Genomic DNA, 18,318 nt, shown 5'->3' with positions numbered 1-18,318 from the left:
TAGATGTACATTTACTAAAATTTTATTTCAATAAGTTCGATGAATAACTGAAGTTCACATTTGAATGGATTATCTATACATCTTACACTATTATTATGTAGTAGTGATGGCAAGAAAGTTTAAAATACGATCTAAATACATCAGAATTTCATGAGCGAAACGTATATTTTATAATAATAGTCAATTTCTTGTATGTATTGGAATAGACATTTTTGTAACCGTTTAGCAATTAAACAACATTAACAATTTTTAACTATTGATGTAACGATATAATTGTTTCGTAATTAACTATTAACTGTTCTGTATATATTAATGAATTGTTTCTATACAGGGATGTAGCGCCTGCTTCGAATGAAGGTGTAATAAAACTTTCAAATGGACTCAGTTTTCTTTGTGACATTGGAATTTCGGATTTAGATCCAAAAAGTCTTCGTTGCATTGAGAAACACAGACAGCGAGATACTGATGTTTTAAACTCCGTAATATCTGTCTTGGAAGAAGATCTGATGCTTAAAAATCATTCGACGTAATAGTAGTCGGTCGACTAATAAGTGCCTTCCTCTGTATTTATACAAATTTAATCAAATAAGAATACTATTTATGTTTATCAATTCAATTTAGAAATTGTCAGGTGTGCACTGTTGATTAATATTTATTCTGTCTTTGTTAATAGGAATTGAACAAATAATTTATATATAAAGCATGTGATAAACTTATATATAAAGGACGTATTTCAAAGGATTGCCAACAACGCTAACTTTTAGCTTGGTGCTGAAAAAATATTAGTTTTTAACTTATTTTTAAATTGTGTATTTCTAAAATATTATTTTAAAAATATGTAAATTATTTATTATAATTTTATTTTAAATTAACAATCGTAAGAGGATTGTGACTGTAAAACCGTCTTATATTATATTATCTTAATTATAAACATGTATGTACATTCAAATATTGTGATTATAATAGTTTACAGTAATCTGTAAACACAGCATAGTATCTATGTTTTCCGACGACATATTGTTTCGCTAATTGAAAATGATTTTATGTCATTTTTGACAGTATCAAGGAGAAACTTCTCTTAGTTTTTAAATATTGCCATAAATTTACTATACAACCTGCTAGAACTGATCAAAATATTGTAGTACAATTGTATAAATGTTTCCATTTAAAATTGCTTTAATGGAAATAAAGAAAACTGCAATTCAAGATACGATTTTTATTTAAAAACTTCGTTTATACATTCTTGTCCCCATAATAAATCAATGAAAAACTGAGAAACAATTGCTTTTAATAATTTGAACTATTATGTATAAAATGTAGCAAAGGAAAATTCATTTTTCTTATGGTACTTGTCAAAACTATTTGTATAATTATACGAAAAGATATACAAACACAGGGTTAGGGTTAATTGTTAAAATTCTATGTTTTCTATATGAAAGGACAAAAGCAGTTATACATTAAGTGTCTTTTAATTAGAGAAATGACTGTTGTTAATTTTAATGTGTACATACTAGAATATTAATACTTATGAGTTTGTTTTTTAATACTTTTAAATCATTTTTAAAAACACTGATTCCAAAATGTATTTAGAAAGTGAAATTAGTTGGTCTTTTTTAATATTCTCGTAATGTTCTATATTTGTAACAAAGCTAAAAGAATTTAGAAAATATGTACATCTAAATGAGATCTGTACCTGACTTATGAATCTACATTTGATATGATAACCAGCACTAACTTAAACAAAGCATACTTTTATATTATTTCAGCTAAACAAGTATGTATTGATGCATCAAACTATTAAATATATTTGTATATTGATGAAGGAATGTTTAAGAAACAGTAATGTTTTATGTAATAATATTATTGTATAGAAATAGCGTAAAGGTAGTTTTAAAAAAACTGATATTATTAATTATACACTTTACTGTATACAGAAGTTAGTTTATTTAATATGATCAACCTCTGTATTTTAATATGCAATAAATTCTGTGATTTACTACATATTATGCTTTTCTATTACTTCTTTAAAACAGTAATATGTAAATAAACATCCTTATGCATTCAATAACAGGTATGTAGAGAAAAAAATGATTCAATTATCCACATATTTACAATTAGAATTCTCTGCATTGGAGTGTTTCGTAAATAGGATTAAATTCATGTGTAATTAATTACTTTAACAAAAGAACATAATTTAAATAATACGCTAAAAATGTGAGGAGAAATTTTTCATAGGTTGTGGTTTTTGTAAAACGAACTCTTGAAAATAGGAATTTGTATCACTATCTGTCGATTAATTATCATACACAATTGCCTTTTACCTTGCATTTAAACTGCAAAATGTTTGACAAGTAGTTGGCACTTTTTCTTCATGAAATTTTCTTGATTGCATTTAACAACGAAAACAGTCCATTCCTTTTACAGCTCACGACGACATTTGAATTTTTTCACGCATCCCTAAACACCGTGACGTGATTGGTTAGTCAAAGGTGAATATCGGGTAGCTTCGGTCAGTATCGGTTCCATCTGCGAGGATCTTCGTCCCAGACCCCGCTGTAATTCTTGAGGGCTCTGTCACGGCGCCCCTCCCCAACGGGAGAGAAAGAGCGAGCCGTTGCGGCGCTCTCTCGGCTGGCAGTCGACGTTCGTAAATGGCGACGTACCGATGTCGAATGCTCGTAGCGAATTGGTGAATCGTCGTACGTGATGACGGCTCGTCACTGAACCTCGGACGGCGATGGGCACGCAAAAGCCGGAAGAATGGGCGAATTTGCTGATCACATGTTTCGAGGAACAGGTACACCTCAACTGTGACTCGATCTACAAATCTGTTTAGCTTTCTTTTCCCGTTCTATCCGCCTTCCCTCTTCGTGGCCGTCCCCTCTCTTTCTTTCCTACCCTCTTCCGGTGCTTTCTCTCGCTCTTTCTCGCTCTCTTCCTCTATTTCTCTTCCTCTATCACTCTACGCTCTCTTGATTCATTTTCTTTTCTCTCTTTCCACATTGTTTCATCTACTTATCCTTCCCACCATGCTTCCCCTTTTACTACGTTTCTCCATTTCGCTTTCGTTCGCGTTTATTGCGTATTGCATTGAAAAAAATGGTACTTCAGAGACTAGGACTACTCTCCCTACACTACTCGGAAAGGCCGGCGACAACGGTCATTTTGACCGATTAGATAAATTTTTGTAAAAATCCAGTTTCATGCAACTGACATTGCTCGTGCACAGGGCGTATGGGACAAGTGTTGAACATAGTCATATTAATAAGTGAACATTGGTGAACAGTGAGTAGTTTAAAGAAAACGTGACAGGATACTTGTGTACAGGTTGAATTTGTGACTGACAACACTCAACTTTTTTTTAATGTTCAGTTATGTGACAATTTCCGGCTTTAATTTAATCGTGTGTGTTTTGCATGATATACACCGGGGTTCATTTTGCAGAGATCGAATACTTTGATCAAACCGTGACAACAGTTGTTTGACAGAATTTAGCACTGAAACTCTTATGTTACATTAGTTCCAGTATTTTTATTGAATGCTTTTATGTTTTTGTTGAGGTTGTATTTGTTTTCCAACACCCGTCAATGAAGAAAAATATGCATAGGAAACAGTGAAAGCATTGTTATGAGTTTGAATTATTGGTAACAATACGTGTAGAATTCAGGAACATAATAATTGAGTCGCGGTCGTTTTTTCTTTTTGTCATGAATTTCATGTCAGAATGCTATTAAAACGTTGACAATGTATTATCTTCCTGTTTGCTAGTGCAGTCATTAATAGGTGGTATCGCTAGCTTCATGAATGTATGTACCGTCATTCGTTTGTTCGTTGATTGATTCGTTCATTCATGGGAAGATGCTTTCTCGCCGTCTCCTCCCTCTACACGGCTTGCAGACCACGGTTTGACCTTCGCCCCTTCTGCCCTTCCTCTCCACCCTGCCAGCTATTCAGTTAAGGTGTATACAAGGTGTTCCAAAAATCCAAGTATTATTTAAACAATTTTTTGCGAAATTTATCTTTATATTAAATAATGTATATGACTGTACTATTAACGTAACATGCAACAAAACAAAACATTTTGTACTTATAGAATATTTAGGAATTCTGAAATGAATCGATTAGAATGAAAATACAAGCCTCGGAATTTACAATTAAATTCTTTCGTAATTCGTAATAATTAAATTTACTCAATGCCATTGTGTATAGTTAATTCCAACTTAATCAATTTTTAACGAAGCTATATTCTATACTAATTGTTGAACTTTTTACAGTAACAGTACAAATTGAATAATTTAAATATTTTTACTAATGTAAAATTTTTACGAACTTTTCATTACACAACAATGAGAAGTTTTCCAATAAGAAATTAAAGAATGAATTATTGGAATACCCTCTCGTTTTATTCCTTTTTCCGTAACCTTTCTATATTCACACACGCTGTTTCTGCCGTTTCATAAATAGGTGAATGAAGATTGCATTCGTTTCATGCACAACTTATCGAGGAATTCGAATCTATGATACACTTTAGTGTGTTTAAATGCTGTCACATACAATTGCATGAACACACACGTCACTTTCGAATTTTGTGTCATAGACATATAATATAATAATATAATATATGCCATTGCGACGATGCCTCCCTTCGATCGGTTAATATACATACATACATACAAATACAACGTGCATAGATGTATTCCATAAATATTGGACACGACTAGAGTTGCTAAAGTTTTATTGTAAATACTATTAATTTTTTAAGAAATTGTTAACTTTAGTACACAACAATTGAAAATGAAATGTAACTTTTCTAAATACAAAGTTCATACCTATTTCTTTTATATCGATAAAGGTATAAATTAAAACGGTGTAAATGTAAATACTCGAAAATTTGAAAATAAAAACATGTTTTTAAAAAAACAATTGTTTGTTTAATATTTATGTTTGATACATTTTATTACCAAACTTCTTTCTTTATATATCTACTTTCTTATTCTGTATCTTTTTTTATGCTTGTATATTTGAAGAATATATGTAGTTTTTGTAAACTATAAAAAATTAACATATATTAATTTATACAAATGTTATTAAAATAAAAAAAGGGTGTAAAAATAAATGTTAATACTTCTATGTAAAGTATCCCATATAATTAAATCAAGCTATTGCAGGAAATATTTCAAATATTGATTTAATTAATGATATAATCAAGTTTAATTACATACAGTATATATTATACACCATATTTGCATATGTATTTAAAAATTCGTAATCAACGTTGATTTAATAATTTTCTCTTATACTTAGTTGCCGTGTCACAGTGGCCCTCAAACTACAGACACCCGTTTGAACGAAGAAAGAAACAAAAAGTGCTTGATAGAAATTTCTCGCAACCGTTTCTCTCTTGTAATATCCAGTCTCACTAAGATACTCCAAAATGTTACTGAAATGGTACCCTGTGTTGGGGGTCAACGTATATTTCATAGTACAGACCAAGATCGGCATTGCTATGAATCCATCATCATTGTTCTGGACACTTTGGAAAAGTGTCTTGCAAATCAACCAAAAGACACAGCTAAATTTGACGAGGCTATGAATGTAAAGTTTCTGCTTAGAGAAATATGCCAATTTATAGGTATTGGTACTTGAAATATAAATAATGTAGTCCTTTACTATTATAATATTAAAAATGTAAGTAATTTAATACTATTTGCAGATGTACCAAATGATAGTCCCCAAAATACTCATTTAAAAAATTTGGCAAGCAAAGTATTGTTTGCCTTGAGCTTAAACTTTTTCATTGCTGTGTTTAACAGAATATCATACAGACTTCAGGAACTAGCAAAATGTGGTGATGAAAATGCTGACTATAGTGATATCGAATTAATTCAGCATATTAATGTGGATGTTTCTAGACTAACAAAACTTTTGAATGGTAAGTCTGTAATTTTTATGGAATATTTAGTGTGGATATTTTATGTTTTAAGTCCTATAGTTATGGGTTTCAACAAGAATAGTACATAAAACCAATTTGTTCATATTATATTTGTTATTATTGTAGAGACTATACAAAAGTTTAAGCAGCTCAAGAAATCAGCGCACATAGTTCTTATGAATTCTTTGGAGAAAGCAATTTGGAATTGGATGGACACTTATCCACATGAATTTGCTGATCTTCAAAAAAAGCCTAATGAGAATCTTGGAAAAGCATGCGAAGAATTATTTGACATTCTTGATACATTCGTAGACAATAAAAAAGGAAGAGCTGCAGCTGTTTGGCCTTTACAAATTATGCTTCTGATACTTTCACCAAAAGTTTTGGAGGAAATAGTTAATGCTGATTCTTGTGTTCCATGTTCACCAAAACATTCAAAGAAAAAGCAATTCATTGATAGTGTGAAACGAGGCCTAGGAATGCATGGCAGCTCTAGCAGACAGCTAGTAGAAGCTGCAGCAGTGACCTGTATTAAACTTTGTAAAGCATCAACGTACATAAATACCCATGATTCAAACAACGTCATCTTTACACTTGTTAAACACATAATGAATGATTTGATGGCGCTACTTTTTAATCCAGGAAAGCTTTTCTCTCGTGGTCAAAGCTACGTTGCCCAAGACATCGACCTAATGATAGACTGTTTTGTTAGCTGTTTTCGCATTAAACCTCACAACAACGAAGTACTTAAAGTCTGCTTGAACCTGAATTTTCCATCGACATACCAATTTGTCTTAGTTAGCTCATTATACAAGTAAGAAAAAAAACTTATTGTAATATAATGAAATTTCTATTTGCTACTTTAATGTATCACTCGTTTCAGAATTATAACTCAACCAAGACTGTCGTGGTGGCCTCAAATAGATCTTCTGTATTCGCGTAGTACAGAACTTAGGAATATGTTCACCGATGTTTTAAATAAAGTCACACAGAACTACATATCACACACACCATTGCGAATGATTCAAAGTTTAACGCTCAAAGGAAAAGAACAGAGCAAGTATAGGGATCGCGGAGAAGAAATATCCAGTTATAGAAATTTACTCTTATGGATGGTGAAACTGATTCATGCTGACCCTATGCTATTGCTGCATGTAAGTGTGTTGTATATAAACGTTTCAGGCGCAACTCATGAAATGAAGTATGATATACATTTTATTCTTCTTTCAGAATCAAGGAAAAGCTGGTCATGAAATACAGAGCTCTACATTAGAATTGATTAATGGTTTAGTTTCCTTAGTTCATCAACCAACAATGCCAGATATAGCATATGAAGCAATGGAAGCATTATTAGTATTACATCATCCAGATAAAATAAAAGCATGGAATCCAGAAGCTCCAATCAATACATTTTGGGATGTTAGTTCACAAGTTCTCTTCTCGATTTCTCAAAAATTGATACAGCATCAAATTGTTAATTATACCTGTATACTGAAATGGCTTAGAGAAATATTGATCTGTAGAAACGCTTTTCTAGCACAACATAAGGATTACGCAAATGTGGGTAGCCAGATTGCTATTTGTAAGCAGGCACATATTAAGATGGAGGTTTGTTTTGATTTGAATACATTTAAATTTATTTTCCATCGCAGTATATTTATTACATCCGAATTTTCAGGTTGTATTTTTCATGTACTTGTGGAGTATAAATATGGAAGCAGTTTTGGTATCGATGTCTTGTTTCGCATTGCTATGTGAAGAAGCCGAAATACGTTGCGGCAGTGATGATGTAGCCGTAACTTGTTTACTCCATAACTATCATTTATATCTTGAATTGGCACAAGCTTCTACTGTGTTAATTACTGGTAAGTTTATATTCTTAATATATCGATTTTTTATTTAATTTTACTTTTTAAAGTAAAAAATAGGAATTCCGCTCGAAAAACGCAAATTAAATTGATAGGGATTAAATATTAATTTTACCTGATAACATTTTCTAAACTCTTACAATTTTTGACTACATTTATAAACTATATTTCAAAGATTATACATTTATGAATGTTTTGAAATATAATATGAACAGACGAAGATTCGATATTTCTTTTCTAAATGAATTTCGGACCGGGTTTCTAGTGTAAATATTTGCACTTGAATTCAAACATTCATTTATGAATTTTTGAATTCACTTCGTATTTTGATTAGTATAATCCTTATGCGGCTGTGGTAGAGTATTAAAGACTTTGTTACCATAACAGCCAGCGGGGAAAGTAAGATATGTTATCACGATTATAATCATGGTAAGTGTCGCTAAAAAAATGCATATATTGTAGAATTATCACTGCATTCGTTTTATTAGATTTATTACATTATTTTTATAAACAATGAAAAATAATAAACTGAATAATTTTTTAGAGCGTGCTGCTTTACAAAAAAGAATTATGGCCTTACTGAGGAAGATAAAGCACTGTGTAAATGGCGTACAACCGGTGTGTATACCTAATAATATATATTTTATGTTTTTATTATTATCTTAATTATGTAATATTTATCAGTAAAGAAAAACCGTATATTTAAAATACGTTTCTGTACATTTAGGCTTGGGAAGAAACGTTTAGAAATTGGGAAGTAACATCTCGGCAGTTGGTGAATTATCCGAAGTCTAAAATAGAAGACGGTCAAATGGAGTTTCATCGAAGCACAGGAAAGCGTAGAGCATCGCATCAAAATTCAGAACACGAGTTAGAGGAACAAATCAATGAGTGGGCGAACATGACGGGATTTCTCTGTGCTTTAGGAGGAGTATGTTTACAAAAACGCTCTACGAACAGACCATTATTAGGCATGCCTCCTAATCCCGAATCAAAGAAAAATTCTACAAAACAGGAGCATTGTTTATCAAATCCAAGCCAAGAAGTACAATATTGTACGCAGTTTGTTTTCCATTTATTGCGTTTGCTAATATGTAACAATGAAAAGTTCGGAAATCAAATTCAGAAACACGTTAAAGAATTGGTTGGCCATGAAATGAGTCCTGCGCTCTATCCAATACTTTTTGATCAGATTAAAAGCATCGTCGAGAAATTCTTTAATCAGGAAGGACAAGTTGTGGTAATGGATGTTAATACTCAGTTTATTGAACACATAATATTTATCATGAAAAATATATTGGATTCGAAGACAGAACAGCCGTCTGAATATCTCGGTATGACCAGTATAGAGGGAATGATGTTGGCAATCGTCAGATACGTGAGACATTTGGACATGACTACTATACATTCTGTACATATTAAGACAAAGTTATGCCAACTTGTCGAAGCGATGATGAAAAGACGAGATGATTTAGCATTTCGGCAAGAAATGAAATTTAGAAATAAACTTGTGGAATATTTAACTGATTGGGTAATGGGAGCTACTCATCAGATTACTCCGTCAACTAGTGGTGACTTAACTGTTTATACACGGTAAATGATTTTTCTAAATTAGGTTTGAATTGTTAGATATTATAGATCATAGTTTTTATCCAGTTGTACAATGTGTTTCGATAGTTCTTATATGTTTTTCTTTTTTACTTTCCAGGGATTTAGATCAAGCGTGTATGGAAGCGGTTGGAGCGTTACTACGTGGTCTTCCTCTACAACCGGAAGAATCTGATCGTGGTGATTTAATGGAAGCAAAATCTCAATTATTTTTAAAGTATTTTACTCTGTTCATGAACTTGTTAAACGACTGCAATGAGGCTGCTGCGGAAGAAAAGGAGCTTGTATCTCAGCAACCACGTTTAACCAGCGGCAAATTGTCTACTTTACGGAACGCTACCATACAGGCAATGAGCAACCTCCTTAGCGCAAACATTGATAGTGGTCTGATGCATTCGTTAAGTAAGTGAAATTGTGATTTCACGTATGTAATTTAAAGAATTCATTCGTTACTTAAACTTTTAAATCCTTCGATTTTTCGTCCTTCGTTTTTACATTTAAATAATTATAGGTTTGGGCTATAATCCTGACTTGCAAACAAGAGCAGCATTTATGGAGGTTCTCACTAAAATTCTGCAGCAAGGAACAGAATTCGATACGTTAGCAGAAACAGTATTAGCCGATAGATTCGAACAGTTGGTTCAACTTGTTACGATGATTAGTGACAAAGGAGAATTGCCAATTGCAATGGCTTTAGCTAATGTTGTAACAACGAATCAAATGGATGAACTGGCTCGAGTCTTTGTGACACTGTTCGACGCGAAACACTTACTATCGCCACTTTTATGGAATATGTTTTATCGCGAGGTCGAAGTTTCCGATTGTATGCAAACGTTATTTCGAGGAAACAGTCTTGGGAGCAAAATTATGGCGTTCTGTTTTAAAATTTATGGCGCGAGTTACTTGCAAAATTTATTAGAGCCTTTAATCACACCATTATTAGATGATCCGACAACTGGCTTTGAAGTTGATAGTGCCAGAATAGACACTAACGAAGATATAGAACAAAATGGACGGAATCTTATAGCATTAACGCAGAAAGTGTTCGATGCTATAGTATCTTCAGCTGATCGGTATGTTGTTAAAACAAAATTATATTCGTCATTTTTTATACACAGTAAAATATGTTAATCAAACAATAGTAGTTATCAAATCAGTATAATATCGGTAATAATATTCGTAGGTTTCCACCACAGTTGCGGTCGATGTGCCATTGTCTGTATCAAGTACTGAGCAAGAGATTCCCGCAATGCCCCCAAAATAATATTGGAGCTGTCGGAACTGTAATATTTTTGCGTTTCATAAATCCAGCAATCGTGTCGCCTCAAGAGATGGGTATCGTGAATCAACCTGTACCTCCTCAAGTTAAAAGAGGTCTCATGCTAATGTCTAAAATACTTCAATAGAAGATTTTTCATACAGATAGCGTCGGATTGTGAAACGGTAGATCAAGCTAGTCATCCGATGTCGTTTGTATCGGACGCGAATGTTTTAGCGTTGCACAGATTGCTTTGGAATCATCAAGAAAGAATCGGCGACTATCTTAGCAGCAGTCGCGACGATAAAGCGGTGGGCAGAAGACCTTTCGATAAAATGGCTACGTTGCTGGCGTACCTCGGCCCTCCTGAACACAAACCAATAGATTCGCAGTAAGTGATCACGTTAAAAGGCACTTGAAATTATTACAAATTATCGTTGAGTATACACGAATGTGTAAAACACATTGATTCCGTTTAAACAGTTTATTGTTTTCCTCGTCTTACGCTCGGTGGTCAAGCATCGATATGTCTTCGACTAATTTCGAGGAAATTATGGTGAAGCACAATATGCATGAGAAAGAAGAATTTAAGAGCATCAAGAATTTAAATATCTTTTACCAAGCTGGGACTAGCAAACAAGGATATCCTGTGTTTTATTATATTGCAAGACGTTATAAGTGCGTATTTCAACTTTTAACATTTCTTAACACTAGGCTTAAGTTTTTAATTTTAATTCTTCACCTCTGTAGAATTGGCGACACGGACGGCGATTTGCTGATATATCACGTTATTCTCACCCTAAAACCATTTTGTCACGCTCCGTTCGAATTGGTTGTCGACTTTACCCACACATGTTCGGACAATCGGTTCAGAACAGAATTCCTACAAAAATGGCTGTGCGTGTTGCCCGAGGTCACGTACGAAAAGATTCACGCCGCATATATTTACAATTGCAACAGTTGGGTAAGGGAATACATAAAGCATCACGACAGGATCTTGGCACCATTGAAGAACAACAAAAAAGTCATCTTTCTCGATGGACCGGGTCGTTTGAATGATGTGATCGACATTGACCAACAAAAACTTCCTGGCACCACACTCTCTCTCGACGAAGATTTGAAGGTTTTCAGCAGCGCTTTGAAACTTTCCCATAAGGAAACCAAGGTATCCGTAAAAGTTGGACCAACTGCTATACAAATTACTTCGGCGGAACGATGCAAAGTACTGTCGCATTCCGTTCTCTTGAATGATGTTTATTATGCGTCTGAAATTGAAAAAGTTTGTTTACTAGACGACAATCAATTCACATTAACCATTTCAAATGACACCTGTCCATTGTCCTTTATTCACAACGACCGTGATAGTATCGTTCAGGCTATAATTCATATAAGAAACCGATGGGTACTGTCACAGCCGGAGTCTGTGTCTGTTCACCCGAAGATACGACCTAAACATGTACCTGGAACGTTATTGAACATGGCTTTATTAAATCTCGGCAGCTCGGACCCGAATTTAAGAACAGCAGCATACAATCAGTTATGCGCTCTAACCGCGACGTTTGACTTAAAAATAGAAGGACAATTATTGGAAACATCTGGACTTTGTATACCGTCGAATAATACGATATTCATCAAACACTTAAGCGAAACATTAGCTGCCAAGGATCCACACCTCACGCTGGAATTTCTGGAAGAATGTATACAAGGATTCCGGTTGTCGAGCATTGAATTGAAACATCTGTGTTTAGAATATATGACGCCATGGTTGAATAACCTTGTGCGATTTTATAAGCCGAACGATGGAGGGGGAAAGCGTCAGAGACAAGTTACGAAGATTTTAGAGAAATTAATTACGTTAACCATCGAGGAAGTGGAAATGTATCCAAGTATACAAGCCAAAATATGGAGCACAATTGGAAGATTGCCCGACTTAATAGACACAGTTCTGGATAATTTCATTCAGCGTAGTGTTAGTTTCGGACTTGGTTCCCCAACGGTAGAAATAATGGCTGATACAGCTGTTGCTCTGGCCTCTGGAAATGTTCAGTTAGTGGCGACGAAAGTAATAGGGAGACTCTGTCGAGTTGTAGATAAAACCTGTACATCTCCGACTCCGTTGTTAGAGCAACACACGAGATGGGATGATATCGCTATTCTAGCAAGATATTTATTAATGTTGTCTTTCAACAACTGTCTGGATGTAGGAAAACATCTGCCCTATTTGTTTCACACAGTAACGTTTCTCGTCTGCTCTGGAAGTTTGAGTATGCGAGCTTCCACTCATGGTCTGGTTATCAATAGCATTCACTCGCTTTGCACCTGTAGCTCACCCTCGTTTTCAGAGGACACTTACAGGATACTACGCATGAGCTTGGATGAGTTTTCGCTGCCAAAGTTTTATTTACTGTTCGGTATTAGTAAAGTGAAGTCTGCTGCGGGTACAGCATTCAGATCTAGTTACCGACATTCGAACGAGAAATGGATAAGCAACGAGCGTAGTGTTGCGGGTACGCACGATAAAGAGAGACTCTCGTTGACCAGTTTAGAAATTATTACGGATGCTCTCCTTGAAATTATGGAGGCTTGTATGCGAGACATTCCACAGTGCGATTGGTTGAAAACTTGGACCTCTTTGGCTAGAAATTTCGCGTTCTGTTTTAATCCAGCCCTTCAGCCAAGAGCTCTGATTGTATTCGGATGCATCAGTAAAAGTATAATCGATCAAGATATGAAACAGTTACTAAGGATACTCGTGAAGGCGTTAGAAAGTTTTAATGATATTACATTGCTTGAAGCAATCATCATGTGCCTCACTCGGTTACAACCGTTACTTAGACCGGTGAGTTGATTTTGTTACACTTTCATTACATTAGTCATACGGAACTGCTAAACGGAATTTTAATTAATAATTTTAATACTTTTGATAGGAATCTCCAATACATCGGTATTTATTTTGGGTCGCAACGTCAGTTCTTCAGTTGGATGAAGCATCTTTGTACGCATGTGGTTTAGCACTTCTTGAACAAAATTTACATACTTTAGAATCTCAAGGAAATTTCGATGACAAGGTGAATATTTATATATTTCTTTACGCTCTAATTGTATTCAGTGTACTTCGTTACTATTAAAACTTTTTAATTCTTGTACTACTTTTTTATTTAGAGACTGGAACACGTTATGATGTCTACTCGTGAACCTTTAGAATGGCATTTCAAACAGCTGGATCAAGCTGTAGGACTGTCATTTAAATCTAATTTCCATTTCGCGTTAGTTGGACATCTTCTGAAAGGATATAGACATCCTACACCAACTACTGTAACAAGAACAGCCAGAGTACTAACTATGTTATTGGGTATTGTAGCCAAACCATTCAGAAGGGACAAATTTGAAGTAACACCTGAAAGCGTAGCTTATTTGGCTGGTAAGGATTTATGTACTTCTCTATTTTCTGTTAAATCTCGTTGCTTCTATATTGAAAGTAATAATTGATGTAATTGTATGCAATCAGCATTAGTGTCCGTATCTGAAGAAGTAAGAAGTCGATGTCACATTAGACACTCGGTTGGAAAAAATGCAGAATCCGATAGTACAGACTGTCTTGATAATTTGCTTTCTCATAATACAGTGAGTAGGTTTTATCATTTTTTCCAGTGAAATACATTCAACTGAATACTTAGTATAATACATTTGACAAATTTGAGACAAATTTAAAAATATTTAAAGGTAAATGTTAATAAAGCCATAGTTTGAAATTCTGGATGAGTATTGTACTTTTAGTATTTAACATCTAAACGTCATATAGGTGGTTTTTATAAATTGTTCGTTGTTGTGTAGGATGCATCGTGTGCAACCTCTAGCAATCCGACAAATCGTCGTCAAAAATCATGGGATTTACTGGATCAGTCTGCACTCACTCAGGCTAGGCAACAAAAACAGTATTCAACGCATCAGGTACATATTATGTTGCTTGAATATCAGTATATTGAATTTCACAATAAAAAAAGTTCTATTCTACATGGGCGGAGCCAGGTTATCAGTCGTGTGGGGTGGGGGGTGCAAAAATATTAACACATCGACTGCCACAGTGAAGAAGGCTGTATGTAGCCAGACGTACTTTATTTGATTTTTAAAGTCATAAATCGTTGAAGATATGAAAATGTATGCGATTTTTTAATAGAAGCTGTTGGTCGTGTTTCAAATTATACTGCAATATTAAATATTGCGCAAAAATTTTGTAACTTTAGGGGGGGGGGGCAAAATCCAATTTTTTTCTTGTATGATGGGGGAAAAGCACTTTTTTCCGTCCAAGGGGTGGAAGCAAGTGCCCCCTCCTCCCTGGCTATGCCCATGCTATTCTATTATTTTTAATAAACATTTATGTGATAAGTTATAACTCGTAAAATGTTAACAGCTATTTCCGTTTTATTTTTGTCATTCAGATATGATTACATCAATCAGATTTTCTGTATTTGCACTTTATTGAGATACTCTTTCATATTGTACACTGAATTATTAACTTCCAATGAAATAGATATTTTAGAAAGCAAAATTCATTTTTACATTGATTGATATTGTTTGTTGTATTGTGTTTTTGTATGTGCCTCTGTTCACTCTTTCGGTCTCTATGCTCTACCTTGTCTGTGCCTGGATCATGTAAAACACAATGCAACTTGTCACATGTATGTGTCATACTCCATCAATCTGTCCGAAAATGACAATGTGTGCATCATTAACAAGACTGGACGGATTTTATTCAAAACGCAGCGATCCTTTTCTGTACCGTCTGCTAAGGAAACAAAATCCACCGAAGAAGCGGAATCGAAGGTATTTTATGTATACTCTTATATTCTTATAAACATTTAAAATCTTTGTTTTTTTGTTTAGAAAACAAATATTTTATTGTTATATATTTAAAATATCGATATTTACTGCTTTCTTTAATTTGAGTGGTAATTATTCTACGCATGATTTATTGCATACTAAAGGTTTTTTAATTTATACAGAATCGAAGTGCCAGAGTAAGTGTCAGTAATGAAAACAATGTGCTGCTCGATCCAGAAGTACTGACAGACTTCTCAACTCAAACTTTAGTTTTAACTGTTTTGGTAACCTTAGTAAAGAATTCGACCGATGAAAACGAGCAACGGATACTTTATGAATATCTTGCAGAAGCGTCTGTAGTGTTCCCAAAGGTATTTCCAGTGATGTAAGTTTTTATATTTCAAAAGTTTTGTTTACAACGTGTATTAAACACTAATGTATTTGCACATCTAGCCAGCAACTAGACCCATTAATATAATTGAAAGAATATAAACAATTGTTTATATTATTTTGATAGTCATGCATTTTTTATAGTCATAATCTGCTCGATGCAAAAATCAACAGTGTGTTATCCACCAGTCATGATCAAGGCATACTAAACTCTGTACGAGCAATTATACAGAACATGATTGCTTGCGAAGATACAAGTCAGCAGCAGTTACATTATTTACAAAGCTGTGGATTTGGCGGATTGTGGAGATTTGCAGGTCCATATACAAATGTAAGTAAATATTATTGTAAGATATATTGAGATATAAAATTTCGATCTTTTTTATATTGTTCTTAATCTTAAATAACATATGTTTTTCAGTCTAATTGCACAGCTAAGAGCGCTAAGTTATTCGTTAATTGCTTGGAAGCAATGGTAGAGACGTGTCTACCTATCGATGAAACTGAAGGATCGAGCAGTAACGAAGTTCCGCCTGAAAAAAATAAACGAGCAGATACCCAAGCCTCTGAAGTCACATCAAAAAGCAAAAGTTCTACATATTGGAATGATCGAACCAGTGCACGTACTGTTCCAGAAAGAACGGACGAATCTTTTCGAAGTACTGCAACTGTTATTCACAGAGAGTAAGTCGCATTACATTTTTTGACATATTCTCCTCTACCATAGCTGAACAGTAATACTTCTAATACTTTTGTGTATCAAATTACTAAACATGTACATCATTTCACTCGAATTACGTACGAGTTGGAAGACTGCACATGATATTAATGATATTAATCATAAATACATGATATTAATTATTTATAGTAATTTTAGTCGTAGCACTGACAGCAAAGGGGATATTTCGCTGGATTCTATGAGCCAAGGAGAGAATACCAGTAGTAGTAGCAGTTCACAACCTTAGCAATTAGTGTGTGAACCTGAAAAACAGTGCAGTAAACATGGGCGAAAAGGGCTAGTTGGTCGGAAATTACAACGACAACTAAGGTATGCTTATCGAGATTTTGTCGTATGATTGTTTATTTAAAACGTCGAATATTTTTAAATCTACAACATATTTACCGTTTTCGTATGAAATTGAATATGAAAGATAATTTTTACGTATTACTTTATATTCAAATATAATAATTATGAATAGTAGTATACTGTATTGATGTTCAGAGAAAACGTTGAAAGTGTTAGTGTTTTGTTACGTGATATTAATTAAGAAATTTGACTTGCCAATGGCTCTGAAAGGGTGTCATCGGCGTCAAAATGTATATAAATCTAAATTGCCATTGTATTTCGTGCTGAACTAATTTCTATGTATTTCCAATCAAGGAACGCAAACATTTTGGCACCGTGTTATTGCTGCAGCATGTCGAATCAGTTTAATCCAATGCCGTCCACCTCACATTAACAGAACCCACTGGAATGGAATTCAACACACACTTACCCCCTCGGTAGGCTCTTGTTTTGTTCGTTAGCCGTATGTATCAATCAGCCGTATGTCTCTGTATTATTTTTGGATTACGCATCCAACCCGACAATTAATTATACATTTGTATATGTAACAGAACGAACCACAGAGTATGGAGCCAAACCGTCAGCTCTTGTCGCGACGTTACTCAATACGAATAAACGATTCTTGAACACGGAACTATAAAATAATTTTAACATTTAACATAGTTCGTAGCGTCACGGTAGGAACGAGATGTTTATCCAAATGTTTCTAACCCTTTACAGCTAAATATTTTTATATTATAGACGAATCTGTTTCTATTTCTGAGCAGATTTAATATAGCCCCATGTTGTTAGAATAAAATTATTATATACATAGTTTATCAGAGAGGTCTAATTCCATGTACAGCTATAAAGGGTTAAATGCGTTTATTTTTCTTTTTAATGTATAGTAGATGAAAACGGTATTTTACGACAGGTTCTAAGTTCCACTTCTTAGATTTGATTGTGGCAGGAAAACACAGAGAGAATGTGTGTATGTGTGCATGTGTGTGTGTGAGAGAGAGCATAGTTGTTATGTCATAGGTATGACAGAAAGAAACACTCGTTAAATCGAGAAGAAAAAAAAGCGTATTTAATGGAAACTCACTAGAAACGACGGCAAGTAAGTTCCATCGAAATGACAATGAGTGTTCAAGATGTTTACATAAATAAATAGAGAAGTTTTCTACGAGCATAGAGGTATATATTATATCGGGAGGAATGTGTGTTCGTGCAAATGGTCACGATAGTTTCACGTTGTCAGATATTCCAAGGCGAATGCAATTCGTTCCGAGTAGAATTCTTAGATGAGTGCAGAATCCCACGATGAATGCATTACACGAGAAAGGATTTCTTATTTTCTTTTGTTCAATTTAGTTTCTTATTTATTATTTGAATA

General features: G+C 34.0%; 2 protein-coding genes across 2 annotated transcripts in view; both read left to right on the top strand.

The window, feature by feature from the left end:
* The window catches only part of LOC107192982 (inositol-pentakisphosphate 2-kinase), a 49,683-nt gene extending 49,153 nt beyond the window's left edge, over positions 1 to 530 (top strand). Inside the window, exon 7 of the mRNA XM_015582350.1 lies at positions 332 to 530. Within this exon, the coding sequence (XP_015437836.1) occupies positions 332 to 530 (199 nt within the window). The remainder of the gene's footprint in view (positions 1 to 331) is intronic.
* Positions 531 to 2,645: 2,115 nt separating this feature from the next.
* On the top strand, positions 2,646 to 17,764 carry LOC107192986 (neurofibromin). Its single transcript, XM_015582353.1, is given in 26 exon segments — positions 2,646 to 2,797; positions 5,305 to 5,632; positions 5,714 to 5,932; positions 6,059 to 6,746; positions 6,816 to 7,086; positions 7,163 to 7,540; positions 7,611 to 7,797; positions 8,188 to 8,229; positions 8,345 to 8,418; positions 8,528 to 9,393; positions 9,509 to 9,810; positions 9,920 to 10,481; positions 10,592 to 10,811; positions 10,813 to 11,057; positions 11,150 to 11,344; positions 11,417 to 13,505; positions 13,594 to 13,734; positions 13,829 to 14,087; positions 14,175 to 14,290; positions 14,501 to 14,617; positions 15,431 to 15,490; positions 15,670 to 15,872; positions 16,022 to 16,208; positions 16,299 to 16,561; positions 16,746 to 16,925; positions 17,259 to 17,764. Coding segments are annotated over 25 exon segments (8,169 nt in total). The 5' UTR covers positions 2,646 to 2,737; the 3' UTR covers positions 16,843 to 16,925; positions 17,259 to 17,764.
* The last annotated feature ends 554 nt before the right edge of the window (positions 17,765 to 18,318 follow it).

This window comes from Dufourea novaeangliae, unplaced genomic scaffold, assembly GCF_001272555.1.
Source record: "Dufourea novaeangliae isolate 0120121106 unplaced genomic scaffold, ASM127255v1 scaffold488, whole genome shotgun sequence".
Taxonomy (NCBI): domain Eukaryota; kingdom Metazoa; phylum Arthropoda; class Insecta; order Hymenoptera; family Halictidae; genus Dufourea; species Dufourea novaeangliae.
This window is presented reverse-complemented; position numbering and strand designations above follow the sequence as displayed.